Source organism: Oncorhynchus tshawytscha, linkage group LG13 (genome assembly GCF_018296145.1).
Source record: "Oncorhynchus tshawytscha isolate Ot180627B linkage group LG13, Otsh_v2.0, whole genome shotgun sequence".
NCBI lineage: Eukaryota > Metazoa > Chordata > Actinopteri > Salmoniformes > Salmonidae > Oncorhynchus > Oncorhynchus tshawytscha.
The window spans coordinates 27,763,228-27,790,504 of record NC_056441.1 but is presented as its reverse complement, the minus strand read 5'-3'; the positions used below and the strand labels follow the sequence as shown (position 1 = coordinate 27,790,504).

The following is a 27,277-nucleotide window of genomic DNA, read 5'->3' as shown; positions in this document are numbered from 1 at the left end:
TGACAACAATCTCCTTCCCCTCCATTCAAGGGGAACCAAACTAACAACACAATTGAACATGTTATTTAGCTGGTTTGTTTTTTGGGTAATTAACTCTTGTTTTTCTCTCTTTCTAAATGTCTCTCTTTCCCTCTCTCCCCTCCTCCTCTCCCCTCCTCCTCCCTCTCTCCCCTCCTCCTCCCTCTCTCCCCTCCTCCCTCCCTCTCCCCTCCTCCGTCCTCCCTCCCCTCCTCCGTCCTCTCCTCCCTCCCTCTCTCCCCTCCTCCTCCTTCTCTCCCCCTCCTCCTCCCTCTCTCCCTCCCTCTCTCCCCTCCTCCCTCCCTCTCTCCCTCTCTCCCTCCCCTCTCCCTCTCTCCCCCTCCTCCTTCTCTCCCCTCCTCCTCCCTCTCTCCCCTCCTCCCTCCTTCTCTCCCTTCCTCCTCACTCCCTCCCTCCCTCCTTCTCTCCCCTCCTCCTCCCTCTCTCTCCCCTTCTCCCTCCCTCCCTCCCTCCCTCCCTCCCTCCCTCCCTCCCTCCCTCCCTCCCTCCCTCCCTCCCTCCCTCCCTCCCTCACTCACTCACTCACTCCTCTCCCCTCCCTCCTCCCTCCTCTCCCCTCCTTCTCTCCTCCCTCCTTCTCTCCCCTCCTCCCTCCTTCTCTCCCCTCCTCCCTCCTTCTCTCCCCTCCTCCCTCCTTCTCTCCCCTCCTCCTCCCTCCCTCTCTCCCCTCCTCCCTCCTTCTCTCCCCTCCTCCCTCCTTCTCTCCCCTCCTCCTCCCTCCCTCTCTCCCCTCCTCCTCCCTCCCTCTCTCCCTCCTTCTCTCCCTTCCTCCTCACTCCCTCCCTCCTCTCCCCTCCTCCCTCCCTCTCTCCCCTCCTCCCTGTAGGCTGCAGGACCCGTTTGCAGATGGGGGTGACCCAGCATTTGCCAGACGGAACTCCATGACCCCCAACAGCTACCAGCCTGGGATGGGAGGCCCGGAGATGATGGGTCACATGGGGCCCTACGAATCCAACAAGGACCCCTTTGGTGGCATGAGGAAAGGTGAGCGATATGTCTAACTGGCTTTTAGAGATGGTATTTGGAAATAAGGAGAAGACTCTGAGTACATTGTACATTATGTGTGGCTCAGTTGGTTAAGAGCGTGGTGCAACCATCTGCTAAGTCTAGACAGACTTGTCCCATACAATATTGAGACACTGTTCACTGTTCAACCCTAACTCTCTGCAGCTGGAGAGCAATTCATGACTCCAGGGCCGGGCCCTAACAGTGGTATGGAGGGGCAGTTCAACAGAGGCCCCCCAGGTCCCAACATGCAGATGGGTCCGAGACAACAGTACCCCTACGGACCTGGATATGACAGGAGACAGGAGCCAGGGATGGGTCCTGATGGCAGTATGGGTCCTGGGGCCCCCCAGACCAACCTGATGCCTTCAGGAGCCGACTCGGGGATGTACTCCCCTAGCCGAGCCCCACCGCAGCAACGGTCAGTACCTCAAACAGGGGCTAAGTCACGTACAGGATTGTATACATGTTAAATACGCTACTGTCTTTTCTCAAGAAGGCTTTGATGTTGGTTTGAGCTTATGTTACCTAATCAAGCATTTGCTTTCTATGATTTTGTGTTTTCTGTGTAGTTTATTTCAGTTAACTTCTGCTGCATTTAATTTGCCAAAGTGTTATTAACCTTGTGTATGTTGTGTTTCAGTCATGATTCCTATGGTAATCAGTATCCTGGTCAAGGTGCGCCACCTGGTGGCCCCTACCCCAATCAGCAGCCAGGAATGTTTCCACAGCAACAACCCGTAAGAGCATTTTATTCCCTGCTCTGTGTGTGTCCCCATATCTGCTTCAGAAGCCTTGTAAATGTTCACTTGCAGTTAGCAGTGTAACTTACTCAGTGAAAGGAATGTGGGATGCTGTGTTGATACGGTATGAATACAATAACGTAGTGAAATGTATTGAGTCCATAATCAATATGTACGTGCTGGATATATCATCCACTGGTTTGATATTGAGATGCTAACCATGTGTCTGTGTGTCTTCAGAACTACAAGCGTCCTCCAGTGGACGGGGCCTACGGTCCCCCAGCCAAGCGTCATGAGGGGGATGGGATGTACAATGTCCCCTTCAGCGGTCAGCAGCCAGGGCCCCAGCCCTCCGGCGGCCCCCAGGGCCAACAAGACATGTACAATCAGTACAACGCAGGCTACCCCGGCTCTGACCGCCGACCACCTGGCCCCCAGGGCCAGTTCCCTTTCCCCTTCGGCCGAGACCGGGGGCCCTCCAGCGGGGGCCCCAACTCTCAGTCCCCCATGCCTCCCCAAATGATGGGCAGCCCTATGCAGGCAGCCCCTGACGGCCCCCAGGGCCCCATGTGGCAGGGACGCAATGAGATGGGTTACCCCAACTACCCGAATCGCCAGGGGCCTCCAGGACCTGGCCAGGGGCCCCCCCAGGGGTACCACAGCATGAACCGCTCTGAGGAGATGATGCCAGGGGCTGACCAGCGGATGAACCATGAGAGCCAGTGGCCGGGACACCCCAGCCAGAGGCAGTCCCCCTACGGGCCGGGGGGCTCGGGGCCCCCCATGTCCAGACCCCTGCAGTCCAACTATCAGAGCTCCCAGAACCATATTTCCCAGGTGTCCAGCCCCGCCCCCATGCCCCGCCCCATGGAAAGCCGGACGTCCCCCTCCAAGTCTCCATACATGCACTCAGGCATCAAGATGCAGAAGGCGGGGCCCCCTGTGCCCGCGTCCCACATAGGCCAGGCCCCCGTGCAGCCCCCCCTCATCAGGCGGGACATATCCTTCCCCCCAGGGTCAGTGGAGGCCTCCCAACCCATCCTCAAACCCCGAGGGCGACTCACCATGAAAGACATCGGTATGAAAGTGATTTGTTTTCACCCAAAACTTTTCAATGTTTAGCAGTCACTCACACTGTTTCTTAAAAAACAAACTATTATTTAATAATAGTTATTATACTCCTAGACAATGTTCCCTCAAATTTCTGGGGCACTGAGCAAATTTGAGGAATTGTGAGAGGAAACTTGAATGTTGTGAGGATCTTGTGGAACTTCCAGGGCGTGTTTACAGTGGACACTGAGGCTGCACCCTTACAGTTGTAGACAGTAGCCAATAGACTGTAGCCTTACAGTTGTAGACAGTAGCCAATAGACTGTAGCCTTACAGCTGTAGACAGTAGCCAATAGACTGTAGCCTTACAGTTGTAGACAGTGGCCAATAGACTGTAGCCTTACAGTTGTAGACAGTAGCCAATAGACTGTAGCCTTACAGTTGTAGACAGTAGCCAATAGACTGTAGCCTTACAGTTGTAGACAGTAGCTAATAGACTGTAGCCTTACAGTTGTAGACAGTGGCCAATAGACTGTAGCCTTACAGTTGTAGACAGTAGCCAATAGACTGTAGCCTTACAGTTGTAGACAGTGGCCAGTATGTTGTGGCTGTTTGATCATAATGTAGGCCTACCAACAAAACCAATGGACTAAATCCCATAATATTTTCACATGGCTTTTAATTTCTATCATATAGACTACAGTAGCCTATATGTGATGTTCAATGCAGGCCTACATCACATGAGACTTTTAAACATTTCTACATTATGAAGAGCTTGATATTCATATTTTTTTACTTGGTCTGTAACACCATGGGCCAAATAGATGACTGAGAATTGCATTGTATTGTGTTTTATGATGCAAGAAACCACTTTATAAAATACAATGAATTATTATTTACCATACATAGAATTGAACAATGTTGGAGATCCTTAAGCCTTTTGTCTTATTTGCATATTCAAGTAAAACACTGCCACATTAATTAAGACTTAAACTTTCTACCTGAATCGCTTTTCAATGCCAGCTTGAAATGTGTCCGACACGTTTTGTGCTCTTGTAGGAAGCAGTAACTCTCCATTGCTGATCTATACTAATATTCTGATCTGAAATATAAAAAGCACATTCAGTTGCGGGTGATTGAAAAACCCCTCGTGGGCTTCCCACCCAAATTCTACTTTGTTGCACTCTGGCTCTGTCTACAACAAAATCACAGACTCAATCTTGCGAAGTTGGATTTGTTTTGTTGCATTGAAAAGGGGCGGATATAATGTTGATTCCATCACAGATAAAAAGTATCTATATAGTGCAAACTAATGGGGCGAACTCGGTGAATGTCAATTTCTTGCGCCTGTGAGCGGCCTGGCATTTCTTCTGCGCGGCTGCTCAGAGGGAACATTGCTCCTAAATGTGTCCTTTTCAAGGTATGTGATTGTCGTGACGTAGTACCATCATCCTGTGTCAGTCACTGCTGTCGTTTCTGTTCCCTCAGGCACCCCAGAGGCCTGGAGAGTGATGATGTCTCTGAAGTCAGGCTTACTAGCAGAGAGCACGTGGGCCTTGGACACCATGAATATTTTACTCTACGATGACAACAGCATTTCTACCTTCAACCTCTGCCAGGCGAGTTCCCACAGGCGTTAGATTGATGAAACACCCATAATACATTTGAAATATTAACATTATGAAGTCTGTGTCTTACCAGATGACACAGTAACCTTCTCTAAGAAGCATTGTAACAAAACTGCAACATGTCAATATGTATCGTCTGACATTATCCTCTGTTCAGATTTTCTAGTTTGTCTCGATCACGTCTCTGTATTAAAGGATTCATGCGTGATTAATTTGACAGACGTCTAACTACATCCTGTCTCCTCTCAGCTGCCTGGGTTCCTGGAGCTGGTTGTGGAGTATTTCAGACGCTGCCTCATCCAGATCTTCGGCATCCTGAAGGAGTATGAGGTGGGAGACCCTGGCCAGCGGACGCTCACCGACCCGTATGCTGCCGACGAGGACTGGTCTGACGAAGAGCTGCCCGAGCAGGAGGACATGGAGGAGGAAGAGGACGAAGAGGAGGACGACGAGAGGAAGAGCAACGCAGACACCACCACCTCGTCGCAGCAGGTCCAGGTGAAAAAGGAGGAGGAAGAGGAGAAATCCACGCCTGAGAAGTCGACAGCGGAGGAGGAGAGGGAAGGAGGGGAGTCTTCTTCCACCTCCTCGCCCCCCCAGAACCTCAGCCTCCTACAGGAGAAACCCAAACAGGCTAGTAAGTTCGACAAGCTGCCCATCAAGATGGTGCGTAAGAAAGACCCCTTCCCTGGGGGCCGTTCCAGTAAGCTAGGCCGGCGGCAGAGCTTTGACAGCGGACTGATCCACTGGAGCATCGGCGGGGGGGACACCACGGAACATATCCAGACACACTTCGAGAGCCGGTCCGACCTCCTCAAGCAGAGGAAGCAGGTGCTGCCATCGGCCACCGAGAGTAGAAAGGTCGCCGTACCCCCGACGGTGTCAGAGAACCCAGAGGAGACTACTAAGCCTGGCAAGGAAGAGCAGACCACCAAGACCTCCACCCCAACCACGCCCGCCCCGGTCACCATCGACGACGTCCTGTCGGCCCGGCCGGGCTCGGTGACGGAGGAGGCGGTGCGAGGAGCAGCCGAGGAGCAGAAGGAGAACAGGGGACAGTTCCTGTACTCCCTCCACCAGGCGCAGCAGAGCCGACGCAACATCACCATCCTGGAGGACGAGCCTCACAGCAAGGACGAGACCGCGCTGAGCACGCTGTCGGACTGGCAGGACGCCCTGGCTCGCCGCTGTGTCTGCGTCTCCAACATCGTCCGCTCGCTGTCCTTCATCCCCGGCAACGACCTGGAGATGTCCAAACACCCAGGGCTGCTACTGCTGCTGGGCCGTCTGGTCCTGCTCCACCACCGTCACCCAGAGAGGAAACAGGCCCCCGTCACCTACGAGAAGGAGGAGGACGAGGACGAGAGGATGAGCTGTGAGAGGGACGAGTGGTGGTGGGACTGTCTGGAGGTCCTCAGGGAGAACTGCCTGGTCACTCTGGCTAACATCTCCGGCCAGTTGGACTTGTCCATCTACCCAGAGAGCATCTGTCTGCCCCTGCTGGACGGCTTGCTTCATTGGGCTGTTTGTCCTTCGGCCGAGGCCCTGGACCCTTTCCCCATGCTGGGGCCCCACGGGGCCCTATCCCCCCAGAGACTGGTGCTGGAGACCCTCAGCAAGCTGAGCATCCAGGACAACAACGTGGACCTTATCCTGGCCACGCCTCCATTCAACCGGCTGGAGAAGCTGTACGGGACGCTGGTGCGTCTGGTCGGGGAGAGGAAGGTGGCTGTCTGCAGGGAGATGTCTGTGGTCTTACTGGCCAACCTGGCCCAGGGGGACAGCATGGCGGCCAGGGCCATCGCCGTGCAGAAGGCCAGCGTAGGTAACCTCCTGGGCTTCCTGGAGGACAGTCTAGCAGCCACGCAGTACCAGCAGAGCCAGAGTTCCCTGATGCACCTACAGGGGGCGCACTTTGAGCCCACTAGCGTAGACATGATGCGGCGAGCGGCCCGCGCCCTGCACGCCATGGCTAAGGTGGAGGAGAACCACTCAGAGTTCACCTTGTACGAGTCCCGCCTACTGGACATCTCTGTCTCACCACTCATGAACTCTCTGGTGTCCCATGTGATCTGTGACGTACTCTTTCTGATTGGCCAGTCATGACAGCCGTGGGGGCTTCAGCTTCGCTTTCTCTTTGTGTTCCCCCGCCCCTTTCTCCCCCCTTTTCTTTTTGTGTGTGTCTGTTGAGTGTGAGTGGAAGAGAGAACTAAGAGCAAAACTGACTGTCCTTTTTTTAATTTATGCAAAATCACCTCGGATTCCACTGTCTACCCTTTCTATCCCCTGGTTCTCACTAAAGGACGGATGTAAGTAGCGGTGGAGTTAAACATTCTGGAATACGGAAACTGACGTGATAAGACCGATCAGATGGGACGGGTCGGGAGGGAGGGTGGGAGCTGCCCTGCGGCAAACAACTTTTTTTAATGAAAATATAGAAGAAAACATAACTGTAACCAAAATTGCTGTCTCGTTTCTAGTGAGTTTTGGGGTATATACCCAGGTTCTCCTCCCTTGGGTTTGGCAGGGGGGTGAGCAAGGCGGGCATGGATGGGGGAAAACCTGTTTCTAGTTCATGTACGGTGAACCAGACTCCTGGACTGGTTTGGTATACTGCTGTATATACTCAGCCCTACATGACCCAGGTTATCAGCTGTGAACAGACAGACAAGTCTTCAATGGGGAGGCCTGTGCAGTAGATTGTAGGACTTTTTTTCTGTACTGTACACTTTAAAAACAACGGTAAACATACTGTAATGATACTGTTTCACACTGAGATACGCTGGCTTGGCAGCAAGCTGTCGGTTTTTTGAAAATGATTTCAGTTAAATGTTGAACTTAGAGAGATGACACAAGGCTTTCCCCCCAAAGTAGCGTGAACCTTACAACACCCCGACCTCTTCTCTGTCCCTCGATTGTATGACTTGACCCTTATGAAAGAAGCCACCTCTTAGGACTGCTCCTCTGCTGTCCCGACTGCAGTGTATATATGATGTTGTACATTACACCTCTCTCCCTTTCTCTCCAACCCTTCTATTGAGCTTCACCATTTTTAATCTTAGACGAATTAAGGTTACACTCAAGTGGAAATTCGCCTTTGGGATTACCTAACCTTTTGACCCCTCACCCCCGACCCACCCACCTGTCTCTCGCTACAGGGACTCCGCTGCTGCGACTCCCTCGCAATGCCCCCCCGCACCCCCACACACACCCCTGCGACACACACAGATCAAGTTGTCTAACATGACTGAAACCGCGTCTGCTACAGTTACATTTCAACTCCTACATAAACAACAAAGCAAGACCCCTGATGAAGAAATAAACCGTTTTGAATTTTGTTTTTCCAGTGATATGGATTCTGCATATTTGTATTTCAGACAATGTAGCTAAAGACTTGATGTAAATTCACATTTTTTTCCCTTTTCTTTTGGCTTAAAGAATATAATTTCTTCAGTATGAAATCTTTATACTATATGTTCCATGTGTTAAGAATAAATGTACATTAAATCTTCGTAAGATGTTTGATGGATTTATTTATTATGGGCTTTTGAAGGCGTCTGTTATTGGTGGAGCTGCAGTCATACCACCAAGGGTGTATTCACAAGTAACCAAACGGACGCAAACGGGCTGAAACCAGGTAGGAACGAGCTGAACTGAAACACTCGTTTCGGTAAACGTTTTGCCACTACGTCTTGTGGATGTAGTCAAGTTGACACATATATTCTCCAATGCAACTGATTTCTCCGACATGAATAGGACATCTTCACCTGGAGGTTGCTGACAGTGTTATGATATTGAGCATACAACTGTACATACAGTCAGTGTTATTTGCCTTCAACTCGAAGGCTTTCTTAGCTACCTCAAATCTGGGTCATTCATGTTAGAGTACCATAGAGCATGCGTTGCTTAAATGTCGATTTTGCCACAAGCAGCACCGGAGATATTGGGCTCGTTTTTGAGTGGTAAGGCGAGATGAACGTGGAGGGAGCTGTGGACACTCATGGTTTTTCAAACAGCAGGGCTTAGTGCAACATGGCAGTGTTGCCATTGTTTAAAAGTTCTTTATAATGTTGAAATAAACATGTTCCCACATATCACACAGAGCCTCAAGTGTCATGTTGGTTTGTACACGGAACAAAAGTATAAGTGCAACATGTAAAGTGTTGGTCCCATGTTTCATGAGCTGAAATAAAAGATCCCAGAAATGTTCCATACGCACAAAAAGCTTAAGCACAAATTTGTTTACATCCCTGTTAGTGAGCATTTCTCCTTTGCCAAGATAACCCATATCAAGAAGCTGATTAAACAGCATGATAATTACATAGGTGCAGTTTGTGCTGGGATAATAAAAGGACGTTCTAAAATGTGCAGTTTTGTCACAGATGTCTCAAGTTTGATGGAGCGGGCAATTGACATTCTGACTGCAGGAAGGTCCACCAGAGCTGTTGCCAGAGTATTTAATGTTCATGATTCTACCATAAGCCACCTCAAGTTGTTTTAGAGAATTTGGCAGTACGTCCAAACGGCCTCACAACCGCAGACCAGGAATGCTCAGGCAGGTGCGGGCAGTGATCGGTTGAAGAGCATGCATTTAGTTTTACTTGCATTTAAGAGCAGTTGGAGGCCACGGAAGGAGAGTTGTAATGGCATTGAATCTCGTCAGGAGGTTTGTTAACACAGTGTCCAAAGAGAGGCCAGAAGTCTACAGAAAGGTGTCGTCTGCGTAGAGGTGGATCAGAGAATCACCAGCAGCAAGAGTGACATCGTTGATATATACAGAGAAGAGTCGGCCCGAGAACTGAACCCTGTGGCACCCCCATAGAGACTCCCAGAGGTCCGGACAACAGGCCCTCCAATTTGACACACTGAAGTCTATCTGAGAAGTAGTTGGTGAACCAGGCGAGGCAGTCATTTGAGAAACCAAGGCTATCGAGTCTGCCGATGAGGATGTGGTGATTGACAGAGTCAAAAGCCTTGGCCAGGTCGATGAAGACGGCTGCACAGTATTGTCTTTTATCAATGGCGGTTATGATATCGTTTAGGACCTTGAGCGTGGCTGAGGTGCACCCATGACCAGCTCTGAAACCAGATTGCATAGCGGAGAAGGTACGATGGGATTCGAAATGGTCGGTAATCTGTTTGTTAACTTGGCTTTCGAAGACTTTAGAAAGGCAGGGTAGGATAGATATAGGTCTGTCACAGTTTGGGTCTAGTGTCACCCCCTTTGAAGAGGTGGATGACCTCGGCAGCATTCCAATCTGGGGATATCAGACGATACGAAAGAGAGGTTGAACAGGCTAGTAATAAGGGTTGCAACAATTGCAGCGGATAATTTTAGAAAGAGAGGGTTCAGATTGTCTAGCCCAGCTGATTTGTAGGGGTCCAGATTTTGCAGTTCTTTAAGAACATCAGCTATCTGGATATGGGTGGAGAAATAGGGAGGTTTGGGCGAGTTGCTGTGGGTGGAAAGCATGGCCAGCCATAGAAAAATGCTTATTGAAATTCTCAATCATTGTGGATTTATCGGTGGTGACGATGTTTCCTAGCCTCAGTGCAGTGGGCAGCTGGGAGGAGGTGCTCTTATTCTCCATGGACTTTACAGTGTCCCAGAACTTTTTTGAGTTTGTGCTACAGGATGAAATTTTTTGCTTGAAAAAGCTAGGCTTAGCTTTCCTAACTGCCTGTGTATATTTGTTCCTAACTTCCCTGAAAAGTTGCATATCAGGGGGGCTATTCGATGCTAATGCAGAACGCCACAGGATGTTTTTGTGAGGGGCAGTCAGGTCTGGAGTGAACCAGGGGCTATATCTGTTCCTGGTTCTACATTTTTTGAATGGGGCATGTTTATTTAAGATGGTGAGGAAAGCACCTTTAAATAATAACCAGGCATCCTCTACTGGCGGAATGAGGTTAATGTCCTTCCAGGATACCCAGGACAGGTCAAATAGAAAGGCCTGCTCGCTGAAGTGTTTTAGGGAGAGTTTGACTGTGATGAGGGGTGGTCGTTTGACCGCAGACCCATTACGGAAGCAGGCAATGAGGCAGTGATCGCTGAGATCTTGGTTGAAAACAGCAGAGGTGTATTTGGAGGGCAAGTTGGTTAGAATGATATCTATGATGGTGCCCGTGTTTACGGATGTGAGGTTGTACCTGGTAGGTTCCATGATCATTTGGGTGAGATTGAGGGCATCTAGTTTAGATTGTTGTTCGGCCTGTGTGTTAAGCATATCCCAGTTTAGGTCACCTAACAATACAAACTCCGAAGATAAATGGGGGGCAAGTCATAGACATATGTGTCCAGGGCACGGCTGAGGGCTGAGGAGGGTCTATAACAAATGGCAACAGTGAGACACTTATTTCTGGTAAGGTGGATTTTAAAAGTAGAAGCTCGTAGTAGAACTGTTTGGGCACAGACCTGGATAGTAGACAGAACTCTGCAGACTATCTCTACAGTAGATTGCAATTCCATCACCTTTGGCAGTTCTGTTTTAGCGGAAAATGACCTTGCAGACAACGTTCACTTTTGAAATTCGATCTTGCTCCTTTACAGAGAATGCTGTGCACAAATGAGACATCAACTTTTCTGATCCAGGCGAAATCATGGATATAGCCAATTAATTGTAAATAAAAAAGCTATGAAAACAGACGAAAATTGAGCGTTTTCTGCCCTTCCAGCTGTAGAGTTTGTAGCTTCAGTTGGCTAAGTGAGAAGACGTTGCCTTGCTGCATAGCAACCATTTTTGTTAGGCACAGCAACCAATGTTTTTGCAGGGTGCAAGTATTTTGTTTTTCTGTCCTCAAATGGAAGGATTAAATGGTTACATTTACTTATCAAAATAACTAGCGGGACGCATTAATACAGGCAGCACAAGCATGTGTAAAGTAAGTGACAGTGCAGCAGCGTTTGTGATTGGACAGTGAGCATTCCAGGCGGTGTTCTTGAGGTTTCACAGCCTGTTTTGGCCTCATGTTTCTGGGAGCAGGACGGAGCTGAATATCATCCTGTACTTCTCGCTGCATTATAAATGAATTGTTTCCCTGTTCGCACTGTAAACATGCTGATAAAAGCGATCAGCGTTAAATCATTAGCATTGCCACCTCGTTATTTCTCCCGCCCCCCAGAAAGACCATCAGGTAAAAGCACGGTGATCGGTGTAATCATCCTATCCCGCCACACTGATTCCAGACCTGCTCTCTTTTTTGTACATAGAGGTTATGGAGAGGCCGATGGAGTAAGTAACTGATCTTGACACGGGTCTTGGTAGTGTTGGTCAACTATTGAAGAGGTTCCTAAGTAATCACGTTAGGTAGCCTAGGCTAGTTGTCTCCCTACTGAATTTGAATCGTGGCAAAGCCAAATAAAAAATGGATAAGAAAAGGCAATCGAACTGTCAGTGCCGGAGGAGAGGAGTGAGGGGCAAACTGTTCCTGATGGTGATGCCTGAGCTAGCAGTGCTGCTAATCCCGCCAGTTCAGCATCACCACCCGCACCTCCACTAGCTAGTAGACCTACTAGTGAGTCAGACTCAGCGGGAGAGGGAGACGGGGAGCTCGGAGCAGGTGCAATTTGCAGTTCAAGAACCAGCAAACGTATAACCCCTAGTTTGTCATGCAGAATAAATAAATTGGGCTGTACAACATGCAAAAGGGAGTTTGGGTCTAGAAACGACAGGAGGGATTCAGCTAGCAAAAGAGTGGGTGGGTTGTACAGTAAATTAACATCCTTTGCCTCAGACGTAAAAAATAAACATCAAACATGCCAGAACCAATGTGCATTTGGTGGCAACAAGCCCAGTAAACAAGGCTAAAGAGGACGCCCAGGTTACAGTTAACCCTCGAAATGAAAAAAAATAGACACTTTACAGCCAGCCTTCACAACAGCACATGGCTTTGAGCAAGACATTGACTTTCAGGAGTTGAATGGACATGACGTGGGGAGAGTCATTGTAGGAGGTTCTGAAAACTAAGGTAGGAAAATTATTTTCCTTTACAAACTTGTTCTGTACGGTGAAGGTAATCTGAACATGTGATTCATATTTTCACCTAGTCGGGAGGACTATATATTCTCATGTGTGTGTTCTGCTGTAGACTACAGTAATTCATTTTATTTGAAGTTATATTCTGATATTTGTTCTGCTGCTACATTGATGTCATGAAAATGATATGAAATTCTTGTAAACCCCACAGCTGACTGTGTGCATATGCATATGGCGGGTGTTCTGACTGCAGTGCCATCTAAAAATGTTGCTGTTCATTGATGTCTAGAAAATGAGGCTATAAGAAATTCGGCCTTGTAAGCCCCGTAGCTATACTCAAGTGTAGGTATACGCTTTGAATGAATCAGCACCATGGAGAGTGCTGTCCGTTTCACCACCATAGACAGCAGGCTACTTGGCTGTTTTACTGCGCTGCCACGTTGTGTTTGACACTTGTTTTCTCAATGTGTTCCGGGTACCTCAGAGCCCCCCCGGATACAAATTAAGGACTGGAGCAGGCCCTGCTAGCCCTGGGCTAAGGTTGGTGCTAACCCACTTTAGAGTGTGAACAATCGCTTAGCCCCGGGATAAATAGCGCTTAGCCCTGGGTTAACGGGCAGTGTGAACGCGGCTAACGAGAGTAGTAATTGTACACGCTGCTGTCAACGTGAAAACCAGTACATTATTATGCATTAGGGAAATAGCTAGCGAGTTGTTTAGCATGTAACACCCTCTAGCGATCATTTGGTGGCAGTGCCGCTCAGATCACACAACAACAACAGAACCCGTGTTCAAGAGGGATCAAAACCTGTATCATGGGTCAATTGTGACTGACTGACAGATGTGCAAGTAATAACGAGTAGTTATTTATGATGCAAGGTCCTTTGTAGATCCGTTTTTATCGGCAGGCGCCCGTGGGAAGGTGTTTATATGACAGCCTGCACGGTCGGCTGCTGTGTCCAACGAGCCCAGCCAGTTAGTTCTACTATGACGTCATAGTTGGGGGTTTATGGCGTACCAGGTGATGATGCGGGTTCTAGAATTGCAACCCCTGATTCTTGTACTGTCTGTTCATTTTATACCCTAACATTTTTATATTTCATATAATAATGACACTGGAAATTATCCAGTTTTCTTCACCAGAATGAGAATTTGAATTTGATCAGTATGGAACATATGGTATGTAGGCTATTTTCTATAAAGACAGTTATATTTCAGCTGCTATAGTTATTTCTTCAATATTCAACTGCTTTTTTTGTCACTGTCTGATTTCTAATTAGGTCAGATGAGACCATGGCATTTGTACAGTGTCTTTAGTTTCATTTGTACAGTGTGTTTAGTTTCATCAATAAAAGTAGTTTAACTTTGGATGTACTACTGTACAAATGAAACCCCAGTAAAGAAAAACAGTGTCTTTATGGTCAGCTGCCTTCTTATCCTATATGCTACATTATTGATTGAGTGGTTTGGTATCCACTGCAGGGTGCTGGTAAGCAGACCAACCCTCACCCTTTGGACCTGCCCATCCGAGGAAAGATCCCTGTTGTTTCTGGGGTGCCCAATGTCTACCACACAACCCGGCTCTGTGAGAGGGTAAGCAGCACTAAGCGCTACTGTTAGCATCACTAAGCACCAGGGTAAGCAGCACTATATCTATTGTTAAAATAAGCTTGAAAATCGTAAAGTGTTCAAGCCATCATTTCCTGTGTATCTGCATGTTTTCCAACCAATGCCTAGACTCATGAAATAGCCTACTATTATTGATGAGATCGCTCCAATTCCACTTGACTGGGAGAAAGATCAGAGAAACGCATCACTCGTCATGTCATCATTTCAGTTGTTCCAGCCGAAGAGTGACTTTGACCTGACGGACCCCAACGGCTACCTGTTGAGCTCTGGGTACAGCAGTCTCCATGACCCCAACCTCAGGAAGTACCTGCACCGCAAAGACATCCACCAACGCCTCCTTAACCTGGGCTTCATCACCAAGGATGAGAAAGTCAGTGAGCTTTCAGCCTTTCACAATGAGCCCTGTTGATCCCTTTTACGAACTGTATCATAATGTTTGGTGTGATTGGAAGAGTTTTGTCGCACTTGGATAGTACTGACACCACAATATACCAGCCCTCAGGAAAAATAAAGTCATACTAAATAGAAGTCCTTACCCTTAGACCCATCCATGTCTCTACCTGTCAAAAGTTTGGACACACCTACTCATTCAAGGGTTTTTCTTTATTTGTACTACTTTTCTACATTGTAGAATAATAGTGAAGACATCAACACTATGAAATAACACATATGAAATCATGTAGTAACCAAATAAGTGTTAAACAAATCCAAAATATATTTTTTATTTTTCGAAGTGGCCACCCTTTGCCTTGTTGACAGCTTTGCACACTCTTAGAATTCAAACCAGATGAGACGGGGTATTGCTGCAGAATGCTGTGGTAGCCATGCTGGTTAAGTGTGCTTTGAATTCTACTGGTCTAATGTCCATTGCTCGTGTTTCTTGGCCCAAGCAAGTCTCTTCTTCATGTTGGTGTCCTTTTGTAGTGGTTTCTTTGCAGTAATTCGACCATGAAGGTCTGATTCACACAGACTCCTCTGAACAGTTGATGTTGAGATGTGTCTGTGGTTTGAACTCTGTGAACCATTTATTTGTGCTGCAATTTCAGGTGACTACATCATGAAGCTGGTTGAGAGAATGCCAAGAGTGTGCAAAGCTGTCATCAAGGCTACTTTGAAGAATCTCAAATACACATGTTTGGTTACTACATGATTCTATATGTGTTATTTCATAGTTTTGATGTCTTCACTAGTATTCTACAATGTGTAAAAAAATAAAATTAAAATAAAACCGGGAATGAGTAGGAGTGTCCAAACTTTTGACTGGTACTGTATGTAGTCTAATTCTATGGTCTCGACACCTTATTTCCCATTCTTCAGATTATCTGTTCAGTCAAAGAGTTGAACCGCTATAGAGATCACCTGGCGGATGTGGAGTTGGACTGGGGTCGGAGATTCAGGACCGAACAGGTAAGTCAGGGCGAGTTCAGATTTCAGATACCAGGGCTTTGAGAGGGAGAAGGTAGAGAGAGTAAAAGAAAGAGACACATTCTAGCCATGTCGTCATCGACGGCAGTTTCAGTGACATGATCCTTCCCTTCCCGGTGTTAGAAGAACTGTTGCGCAAGTTACATGTTTAAATGTTTTTCTCTGTAATCCCAGAAAGAGTCTGTGCGTAAGTTCCTGACCCTCCAGCAGCAGGGTCAGATCCCTGAACACGTGACTCTATCTGATGTCACAGAGTGGTTACTGCACAGGGGAAGGAGCCTCTTTAGGAAGAGACAGCAGTCCAACAGGGCCAGGTGAGACCACCGGTGGCACAGACAGGTTGGCTGACAGGCTACTAAGGGACTGTTACTGTACAGGCATAGTACCTGATGAGAATAATATGATTAAGATGAAGAAATTAAGTGCAAAACAAGTATTGTATGTGTGTCTTATAATAGCAAAAACTTAGCAAGGAAAAAATGCCCCATGGAAGTTGTCTTCATTGATTTGTTATGGGAGCTATGGTGAATGTGGCTGCACATGGAGAAAAACGCTTACTTACCCGGTGCTTTGATGTGTGAAAAACCCCTTTAGAAGGTTCCCTTCCAAGTATGGGCTGGAGGAGGACTGTTATCTTGCTAGACTGCCCAGTATTGCTATGGGAGGCAACATGGTAGATCTAGACTGCTGCTCCAGCCCCACCTGCAGGTCGGAACTGGTAAGACATCAAATCAAACATGAGGACTATTGTTATGAGGCCAACTAGAATGGCTGCGGGGGAATCCGTGTCAGTAATGAAAGCAATACATAAAAGTGAATATACATCTCTATATTCCACTGGACAGGTGAAATAAAGTTCTCATATACTGTAGTAATTTGTAACAGAAAATTAAAAATCACTTTTGGTACATTCATATTCAGCCACTGACCTGAGAACCCTCTCTCCCTGGTCTTAGTTGTGGAATGCTAAGGGCCGTGCGTTGCTGCAGGAGGTCAGCAAGGAGGTGAAGAGAGAGATGAGGCTGGAGCAACGTTGGGTCACAAGCCAACGGGAAAAAGAGAAAATGGTATGGCTTTGGCTTTTAACATTGTGTTTCCACTCTCTTTAGTCGTACTCACACCACACTTACTAGTTGAACGTGCAGGTTAAGGACAGCCCTGGTCTAAGAGCATGCAGTGGGAGAAGCCCGTGTGTTTTGTGGCAAAAAGCATCAATGACTTCACCGACAGAAACAAAATACATGGATCGCAACTTAAAATGGTATTGTTTTGATCACTTGCTCCTAGAAACGGGAGAGACAACAAAGACGTCTCAAAGGCGGGAAGAAAGATTCTCCAACCAAGACAGATTCACAAGACAACTCAGAGAGCATGGACAACATCCTGATATCGGTATCCAATCCTGACAACAACCAATGTGAGACTTTCCTACTGATGTTTGCTTTGAACAGACAGCCAAGTCCTGAAGTATGGGGCAATACATAAGCTCTTTGTAAAGGAATTTAGCCAGTAAGAGAAGCTTTGATGTTTAGTCTTTGTTTTTATCCCTCCTCAGTCGACCCCTCTGATCATCACTCCTTACCTTCTCCAGTGGAACAGAAATGTGACGTAACGAGAGTAAGAATCTTAATTCATCACTTATAGTGGAGGTGATTTATTTCTGATCCAAACTAGGGCACTACGTAGTGAATAGGCTGTAATTTGTATGTGGTTAACATCTTACTTATGAAACGTCGTATTTGTGTTTATAGAAACTCTCGGCTCTGTGTCACAACATGGTCGAAGCAGTGAATCAGAAGTCCATCATCTCTGCCCACAACCTCTGTAAGTAGTAGGCTAGGATTCCTCTCATCTTCCTGTTTTTAAATCAAATCAAATCAAATCCAATTTTATTTGTCACATACACATGGTTAGCAGATGTTAATGCGAGTGTAGCGAAATGCTTGTGCTTCTAGTTCCGACAATGCAGTAATAACGAACAAGTAATCTAACTAACAATTCCAAAAAACTACTGTCTTATACACAGTGTAAGGGGATAAAGAATATGTACATGAGGATATATGAATGAGTGATGGTACAGAGCAGCATAGGCAAGATACAGTAGATGATATCGAGTACAGTATATACATATGAGATGAGTATGTAAACCAAGTGGCATAGTTAAAGTGGCTAGTGATACATGTATTACATAAGGATGCAGTCGATGATATAGAGTACAGTATCTACGTATGCATATGAGATGAATAATGTAGGGTAAGTAACATTATATAAGGTAGCATTGTTTAAAGTGGCTAGTGATATATTTACATCATTTCCCATCAATTCCCATTATTAAAGTGGCTGGAGAAGAGTCAGTGACATTGACAGTGTGTTGGCAGTAGCCACTCAATGTTAGTGGTGGCTGTTTAACAGTCTGATGGCCTTGAGATAGAAGCTGTTTTTCAGTCTCTCGGTCCCAGCTTTGATGCACCTGTACTGACCTCGCCTTCTGGATGACAGCGGGGTGAACAGGCAGTGGCTCGGGTGGTTGATGTCCTTGATGATCTTTATGGCCTTCCTGTAGCATCGGGTGGTGTAGGTGTCCTGGAGGGCTGGTAGTTTGCCCCGGTGATGCGTTGTGCAGACCTCACTACCCTCTGGAGAGCCTTACGGTTGAGGGCGGTGCAGTTGCCATACCAGGCGGTGATACAGCCCGCCAGGATGCTCTCGATTGTGCATCTGTAGAAGTTTGTGAGTGCTTTTGGTGACAAGCCGAATTTCTTCAGCCTCCTGAGGTTGAAGAGGCGCTGCTGCGCCTTCCTCACGATGCTGTCTGTGTGAGTGGACCAATTCAGTTTGTCTGTGATGTGTATGCCGAGGAACTTAAAACTTGCTACCCTCTCCACTACTGTTCCATCGATGTGGATGGGGGGGGTGTTCCCTCTGCTGTTTCCTGAAGTCCACAATCATCTCCTTAGTTTTGTTGACGTTGAGTGTGAGGTTATTTTCCTGACACCACACTCCGAGGGCCCTCACCTTCTCCCTGTAGGCCGTCTCGTCGTTGTTGGTAATCAAGCCTACAACTGTTGTGTCGTCCGCAAACTTGATGATTGAGTTGGAGGCGTGCGTGGCCACGCAGTCGTGGGTGAACAGGGAGTACAGGAGAGGGCTCAGAACGCACCCTTGTGGGGCCCCAGTGTTGAGGATCAGCGGGGAGGAGATGTTGTTGCCTACCCTCACCACCTGGGGGCGGCCCGTCAGGAAGTCCAGTACCCAGTTGCACAGGGCGGGGTCGAGACCCAGGGTCTCGAGCTTGATGACGAGCTTGGAGGGTACTATGGTGTTGAATGCCGAGCTGTAGTCGATGAACAGCATTCTCACATAGGTATTCCTCTTGTCCAGATGGGTTAGGGCAGTGTGCAGTGTGGTTGAGATTGCATCGTCTGTGGACCTATTTGGGCGGTAAGCAAATTGGAGTGGGTCTAGGGTGTCAGGTAGGGTGGAGGTGATATGGTCCTTGACTAGTCTCTCAAAGCACTTCATGATGACGGATGTGAGTGCTACGGGGCGGTAGTCGTTTAGCTCAGTTACCTTAGCTTTCTTGGGAACAGGAACAATGGTGGCCCTCTTGAAGCATGTGGGAACAGCAGACTGGTATAGGGATTGATTGAATATGTCCGTAAACACACCGGCCAGCTGGTCTGCGCATGCTCTGAGGGCGCGGCTGGGGATGCCGTCTGGGCCTGCAGCCTTGCGAGGGTTAACACGTTTAAATGTCTTACTCACTTCGGCTGCAGTGAAGGAGAGACCGCATGTTTTCGTTGCAGGCCGTGTCAGTGGCACTGTATTGTCCTCAAAGCGGGCAAAAAGTTATTTAGTCTGCCTGGGAGCAAGACATCCTGGTCCGTGACTGGGCTGGGTTTCTTCCTGTAGTCCGTGATTGACTGTAGACCCTGCCACATGCCTCTTGTGTCTGAGCCGTTGAATTGAGATTCTACTTTGTCTCTGTACTGGCGCTTAGCTTGTTTGATAGCCTTGCGGAGGGAATAGCTGCACTGTTTGTATTCAGTCATGTTACCAGACACCTTGCCCTGATTAAAAGCAGTGGTTCGCGCCTTCAGTTTCACACGAATGCTGCCATCAATCCACGGTTTCTGGTTAGGGAATGTTTTAATCGTTGCTATGGGAACGACATCTTCAACGCACGTTCTAATGAACTCGCACACCGAATCAGCGTATTCGTCAATGTTGTTGTCTGACGCAATACGAAACATCTCCCAGTCCACGTGATGGAAGCAGTCTTGGAGTGTGGAGTCAGCTTGGTCAGACCAGCGTTGGACAGACCTCAGCGTGGGAGCTTCTTGTTTTAGTTTCTGTCTGTAGGCAGGGATCAACAAAATGGAGTCGTGGTCAGCTTTTCCGAAAGGGGGCGGGGCAGGGCCTTATATGCGTCGCGGAAGTTAGAGTAACAATGATCCAGGGTCTTTGCACCCCTGGTTGCGCAATCGATATGCTGATAAAATTTAGGGAGTCTTGTTTTCAGATTAGCCTTGTTAAAATCCCCAGCTACAATGAATGCAGCCTCCGGATAAATCGTTTCCAGTTTGCAGAGAGTTAAATAAAGTTCGTTCAGAGCCATCGATGTGTCTGCTTGGGGGGGATATATACGGCTGTGATTATAATCGAAGAGAATTCTCTTGGTAGATAATGCGGTCTATATTTGATTGTGAGGAATTCTAAATCAGGTGAACAGAAGGATTTGAGTTCCTGTATGTTTCTTTCATCACACCATGTCACGTTGGCCATGAGGCATACGCCCCCGCCCCTCTTCTTACCAGAAAGATGTTTGTTTCTGTCGGCGCGATGCGTGGAGAAACCCGCTGGCTGCACCGCTTCGGATAGCGTCTCTCCAGTTAGCCATATTTCCGTGAAGCAGAGAACGTTACAGTCTCTGATGTCCCTCTGGAATGCTACCCTTGCTCGGATTTCATCAACCTTGTTGTCAAGAGACTGGACATTGGCAAGAAGAATGCTAGGGAGTGGTGCACGGTGTGCCCGTCTCCGGAGTCTGACCAGAAGACCGCTTCGTTTCCCTCTTTTTCTGAGTCGTTTTTGGGTCGCTGCATGTAATCCACTCCGTTGTCCTGGTTGTAAGGCAGAACACAGGATCCGCATCGCGAAAAACATATTCTTGGTCGTACTGATGGTGAGTTGACGCTGATCTTATATTCAGTAGTTCTTCTCGGCTGTATGTAATGAAACCTAAGATGACCTGGGGTACTAGTGTAAGAAATAACACGTAAAAAAACAAAAAACTGCATAGTTTCCTAGGAACGCGAAGCGAGGCGGCCATCTCTGTCGGCGCCGGAAGTTACCGTGTCTTCGGTCCCGTCTGTCAGGCACTGTTTTCCTGCAGTTGTCAGCATTACTATGAAACGCCACACTGAGATTCAGGGGTGCAACTTTGGTTTTTCTGTATCCGGTTGGATAAACTCTCCAAACAGCCTGCCTGACCGCTCAGAGCCTGGACGCGAACCCAGAGTCTCTGGTGGCACAGCTGGTACAGCGCCCTTAACCACTGCGCCACATGGTCCTAAAGCACACCATTGTCCCGTTTTGTATCACATTCCAATGATACAACTTGGGGGCCATTTGTTTATAACATGACAGTTTATCTATAACAGAATTATTATTATTATTATTAATTTCTTTTTTCCCCCCAATTTCGTGGTATCCAATTGTTTAGTAGTATTGTAGCTACTATCTTGTCTCATCGCTACAACTCCCATACGGGCTCGGGAGAGACGAAGGTTGAAAGTCATGCGTCCTCCGATACACAACCCAACCAAGCCGCACTGCTTCTTAACACAGCGCGCATCCAACCCGGAAGCCAGCCGCACCAATGTGTCCGAGGAAACACTGTGCACCTGGCAACCTTGGTTAACGCGCACACCGCCACAGGAGTCGCTGGTGCGCGATGAGACAAGGATATCCCTACCCGCCAAACCCTCCCTAACCCGGACGACGCTATGCCAATTGTGCGTCGCCCCACGGACCTCCCGGTCGCAGCCGGTTACGACAGAGCCTGGGCGCGAACCCAGAGTCTCTGGTGGCACAGCTGGTACAGCGCCCTTAACCACTACGCCACCCGGGAGGCCTCTATAACAGAATTTTAACTATCTTCAATATAGAGTGAAAACCCATCATCATTTCTTAGGTGACTTTTAACTTACTCATTCTATACTTTATGTGTATGGTATAAAGAGTGTTTTGTTCATGTCTTGTAGTTGCTGAGGGCCCAGGGCTGGTTGACTCTGTCTCCTCCACCTTGGTGACCTGTAGCAGTCTGATTGGACAAGCTGGCTCCCTTCAGTCCATCACCCAGCAACTGTCTGAAATGTAAGTCTGCACTTTCAAACATTTGTAAATATTTGCTTTTAAATGTATGGAATGTGCTGTATAGATATTCCGCAATTGATTAATTGACATATATGGTCCAGTGAGTTTTATCTGTAAAAGCTGTGGTTCAGTCCATTTTTTTTTCAATTTCTTTTGTTCACTATAAATGGAAAGGCTGTGTATAGTGTTGCTGCAGTGAATGTGTATGTTTCCCACCACAGAGAACAGAGGCTACTGATGGAGCATTTTAAAGGAACTGTGAGTTTTGATTTATATTAATTCTGCCACATGCATTATTAGTCACTTGTTAAGTCAAGTAAACGAGAACATCTAGGTATCAATATCAAATATAACTGTCAATCACGTCTACTGGAAATACAGTCTGAATGTGGCACGGGCCCAGTCTGAATGGGTCTTGTGTATTGATTGTTCATGCCATGCTCTCCACATAGATCACCACTGAGGACCTACACACCATCATACACAGTGTGGTGGTGACCGTAGTGGAGGAGGTCAACGGGATCCTCATCCCAGCCATCATGGCCTTCGAGTACGAGCGCCTAACAGGCTCCGTCAGCTCCAGTGACATACCCAACAGCGACGTACCCACCTACAGCAGCCCCTCCTCCTCGGACTACTACCGGACATCCTCCTTCAGCACTAGCCTGCAGTCCTCCTCCCCTCAGATAGGGCTGTCCAGCCCTACGTCTACACCTCCCATCATGCCGTTCAAACCTACCACCGGTGTCATCAGACAGAGGACATTGACCGTGAGCTTTCCTGAAGAGGCTGATCGAGAGTCTGAGAGAGAAACTAAGGGAGAGGCATCTCTCTCAGTGGACCTGGCTGCCTCCAGTAGCCCAAGCCCTTCTGAAAACCAATCCTCGCCTTTGGAGACAAGTCCTCCATGCTTGAGGTCTTCAGGAACCCATTTTGAATCTGCTGGAACCCATTTGGAATCTTCTGGATCCAGTCTGGGGTCTTTAGGAACCGACCTGCTGGTGAAGGTCGAGGCCGTTATTCAGGAGGTGATAAGGGGAGCCGTAGATAAACTAGAGGCCGAGAGGAACAACAGGCACGGAAGAAGGGTGAGAAACATGAGTCCTGAGGAAAAGGCTGAGAGTGTCTCCAAGAGTACTGAGGCTGCATCAAGAGAGAGTAGTGGTGAGAGGAGAGTCAGGGGAGTGGGGAGCAATGGTAAGAAGGTGGAGACTGTTGCAGACACAACGGCCAAGACTGAACTTCTGACTATTGAAGATACAATGGCTAAACTGGAGATAAAGAAAGTTGAGATTATTGCTGATGCGATACCCAAGACTGCAAGTAAGGAGGTGGCCACTACGATGGAAAAGGTGGAGGCTAAGGAAGAGGATACTCTTGCAGATGTGATGGCAAGGACTGAATTTACAGAGGTGCCAATTATTGCAGGTACAACTGCCAAGAATGAAGTTCAGGAAGTGGAGACTATTGCAGATGTAATGGAAAAGACCAAAATTAAGGAAGTAGTTGAGATTAACAAGAGGGACACCCAAGAGGCAAAGGTAAAGACTAGTTTTGAGAGAGAGGTCGAGCTGACTAAAAGGTTGGACATTGACACTAAAACGGAAGAAGAAGCCAATGCTGAGATGAACGCAGATGAACAAGACAATACCATATTGGAGAATAACAACAGGTGCTATGAGCTTATTCTAACAGCTGGAGAGGCCAAGATAGAAGTCAGAGATGAGAAAATAGAATGCAAGGTAGAACTCAGGGATGAGAATATTGGTGCAAAGAATGAAACTATGGATGCAAAGGATTCTGTTGAGAATGCACATGCTGAGAAAAGTGAACACAGCCACGTAAGCCCTGAGCTATTTCAGTCATCATCAGACAATGATGAAGGTGGTCCTTCGATGTTCCCCATGACCAGCATGTTGAAGAGCGCTGCCCTGTCCTCGGACCAGGTTGATGAGATCCTAGACAAGGTAATGTATTGTACAGTCCCTTGTTTTTATGCATAGTTGATTCTATTGACGACATGTACTGTACTTGTTCCATCAGTGCTCGGTTTATGTGTTCTGATGCATGCATGTGTATCAAATAAAGTGTATTCAATTCAAGGTGATCGATGTTCTGACTGGGGAGGGCCACAAGTTCATCTTCTCAGAGTACAGGCCAAGTATGACCTCAAGCTCAGACTCCACGGTGTGTATTGCCTCAAGCCCAGAATCTAGACCAGGTCTTACCTCTACTCCAGTGGACAGAACAAGCAGTTCCTCCATCCCTGAGGCCAGGCCAAGCAGTTCCTCCATCCCTGAGGCCATGCCAAGCAGTTCCTCCATCCCTGAGGCCAGACCAAGCAGTTCCTCCATCCCTGAGGTCAGGCCAAGCAGTTCCTCCATCCCTGAGGCCAGACCAAGCAGTTCCTCCATCCCTGAGGGCAGACCAAGCAGTTCCTCCATCCCTGAGGGCAGACCAAGCAGTTCCTCCATCCCTGAGGGCAGACCAAGCAGTTCCTCCATCCCTGAGGGCAGACCAAGCAGTTCCTCCATCCCTGAGGACAGGCCAAGCAGTTCTTCTGCCACTCCAGGGTCTAGCCCCAGCAGTGAGTCTCTGTGCTGCCTGTCTAGCGGCCACAATCAGGAGATCAATGTCCAACCCCCATCTGACCCACCTAGTAAGCTCCTAGGAGGCCAGGCCAGCACCCCGAGGCCTCAAAACCCACTGCTGCTCAGTGAAGAGGATCTGTCAGACAGGGAGCTAATGCCCTATGCCAACAGCATTATCAACATTATCATGCAGAAGATGCACCATGACGATGACCTTTACGAGTCCGTGGGTGGCCAGAAACCACTGTCCCCAAGAAGGCGATCACGCTCAGCTCTTCTGTCACAATACTCTCCTCAGGACAACTCTGAGATCTCTGTGCTTTACATCCCCAAGAGGGCTGATCGGAAATCACTGAAGTCAGTTGATCCGAAGGCCCTGAGAGTAGTCAGGTGGGTGCTGCAGACCATCCATAGACGCCATGGGTGGCTGGGTCAGGCTAACGACCACAGCAGACAGGCCAAAGAAAGCTTGCTGCTCTGTGATGTCATCCAGGTCCTGCTTGAGAAGCTCGACCACAAGATGGCCACTACTGGAGATCTACAGGTGGCACCTACCCAAACATATGCCCTACATACTGACGACCGCTTCAAGACGAAGTTGCAGGAGGCTACAGTTGAACCCATCAGCGATATCATCGGACATCTGTCCATCAATCTGCTGAGGTCCGAGTCTTGCTTTGTGCCTAAGAAGAGATGGTTGTCGTCAAGCACCCGGGCTAAGAGCGTCTCAATGACCAACCTGGGGAGCCGAGCTGCGGCTTCGGCTGTAGCCATGGACATCAGCTCCAATGTGGTTGAGAAGCTCAAAGAGGCCTCAGGTAGCAGCAAGACCACCTGCTCGATGACTAGCCTTCGGGACTTTGTCAGAGCCATGACCGTCAGCCAACCAGAGCTCAGCCAGCAGGCCACCTCGTGTGGGTCAAAAATTCACAATGTCTACAGGGAGGTTCTGGAGATCGTTGTGACCAAGCTGAGGAGTTTTGTCACCAAAGGGGGATCATTTCACAAGCCCACAGAGCACTTAGCGCAGAAGATGGCGGAGAGCTGCCTCGAGGTAGAATGTGCTTTCATGGAGATTCTGCAGACACTTAAGAGTCACGGAACAGGCGATGAGGCATGCAGTGCCTTGGCAGTTGACTGCATGTCCACGACTATCTCTGACACCATGTTTAAACGTGTGACTGAGGGGGGCCATCCTCCTCATCTTACTCATGTCTCTGGGGCAACGGTCACAAACTGTGGTCCAATCAGAATCAGTGATGTTAACCAGAAGCGGCCTATCAAGATCAAGGCTAGAATGTCCAGGTCCTCCGTGAACCTCCTACAAACCACTGTGGAAAAGTTTGTGCATAAGCTGACGGGTGAGCGGGTGTCCATCCCAGAACTAGGAGAAGGAATGTCTACTTCTACCAGTCCCCAGCAAGGAAATGATCCTGGTAAGATCGACAGAGGAATTTCTCTGTTTTTTAATTCTTGTTATTTTTATTATAAAATGCATAAATAAACAAATAATTCAGCCTTCTTTGCTATTAATACTATGTAATGTTTCCTAATTGTAAATAAAATAATTATCTCTTCTCTTACAGAGAACCTACGTAGGCCACAGAGTGTTCAGAGGAGATTCACTACTGAGCCTCCCTCCGAGCTCTCGCCACGGAGCCAACTGAAACGGGAGGAGCTAATTAGTATGCTGTGTGCATTGATGAGCAAATCCATCATTAGCTCCTTGTCTTTGGATAGAGCTTTTCAGGTTCCAGTTGACGCAGTCTCAGGTAGGAGTCCTGAATACCTTTATCGCTCCTGTATGATATTCATAACACCTCATATTAGATTGAATTTGGTGCAAAAGATGCCATAGGCTACTGTATATTATTTCATAAAATCCTGATGTATTTTTCTTTCCACAGATACAAAGGAAAGCAGAGCTTCTGCCGTGAAGTTGGGTAGGAATACCAGCACACTGGTGCCAACGCCCCCTCCTCGCCCCACCCACACTAACAGCCAGACGGATAATAAGCCTGTCCAAGAGGACAGCAGGAGGAGAATCCGACCTCTCCGTACTCTTCAGGCTGCCAAGAGGTAAGAAGAAAAACGTCGAAACTGAAATGACAACTGAAGGGCTGATGGTTTCAGATACATTTTTGAATATCCTTTGCAGGATGGACTAATAAAGTTCTATATTTTGATTCCCTTATTCTCTAAAAAAAGGGTGGTCAGCTCCATGGACTTGGGCATTTCCCGGACCACTAGTAGAAGCAGTGGGGTGGTAGGTCAGCTGGCGTGTCCAGCCAAAAGCAACAACAATCTCTTCAGCGAGCCGCCAAGCACCTCTGCAGCCAGTTCAAACACATCCCTAGTAGCCTCGGAGATCACTGAGAATTTGGTGTGTCAGCTCCTCCAGGGTGATTCTCCAGACTTCATGTCATCCAGCAACCACACCAGCCCCAGAGGAACAACATTCAACTAATGGAACTACAGAAACATCGTTTTCTAAATATCTAGGCTTAATAAAAAATAATTTTGCGATGACATTATTTGGTCACTTGTTCAAGGTTTTAATATGATCATTCAAAGTAGACTACCTGATTTTGATTTTCACATACTGGTAAGTAACCCACTAAAGGTTTCCTCATGTGTCCGTTGTGTAAGCATAGACCATAAAAAGAAAAGGATGTAAGCGAAAATATTGACTTCATTCCTTGCCAGCAAATCATAAACGCTGTAAACATTTCATAGCAATCATAACCAAAGGTTATCTATTATATTGACAAGATAGCCCAGTGACCGCTCTAACAATGGAAATACATGTCCTC

At 47.8% G+C, this 27,277-nt stretch overlaps 2 protein-coding genes across 2 annotated transcripts in view; both read left to right on the top strand.

Annotated features, from left to right (window-relative positions):
- Positions 1-7,988, top strand: part of LOC112265999 (AT-rich interactive domain-containing protein 1A-like) — a 162,339-nt gene extending 154,351 nt beyond the window's left edge. Inside the window, exons 16-21 of the mRNA XM_042294900.1 lie at positions 866-1,023; positions 1,210-1,465; positions 1,688-1,784; positions 2,028-2,865; positions 4,326-4,456; positions 4,715-7,988. Of these exons, the coding sequence (XP_042150834.1) occupies positions 866-1,023; positions 1,210-1,465; positions 1,688-1,784; positions 2,028-2,865; positions 4,326-4,456; positions 4,715-6,571 (3,337 nt within the window). The 3' untranslated portion in view covers positions 6,572-7,988. The remainder of the gene's footprint in view (positions 1-865; positions 1,024-1,209; positions 1,466-1,687; positions 1,785-2,027; positions 2,866-4,325; positions 4,457-4,714) is intronic.
- Positions 7,989-12,780: 4,792 nt separating this feature from the next.
- On the top strand, positions 12,781-27,189 carry LOC112265998. Its single transcript, XM_024443505.2, has 17 exons — positions 12,781-12,981; positions 13,924-14,034; positions 14,279-14,440; positions 15,388-15,477; positions 15,670-15,809; positions 16,090-16,213; positions 16,452-16,562; positions 16,783-16,912; positions 17,051-17,112; positions 17,247-17,319; positions 21,762-21,873; positions 22,095-22,131; positions 22,326-23,840; positions 23,977-25,900; positions 26,051-26,236; positions 26,372-26,543; positions 26,673-27,189. Exons 6-17 carry the CDS (start codon positions 16,154-16,156, stop codon positions 26,929-26,931), a joined length of 4,641 nt encoding a protein of 1,546 aa, XP_024299273.2. The 5' UTR covers positions 12,781-12,981; positions 13,924-14,034; positions 14,279-14,440; positions 15,388-15,477; positions 15,670-15,809; positions 16,090-16,153; the 3' UTR covers positions 26,932-27,189.
- The last annotated feature ends 88 nt before the right edge of the window (positions 27,190-27,277 follow it).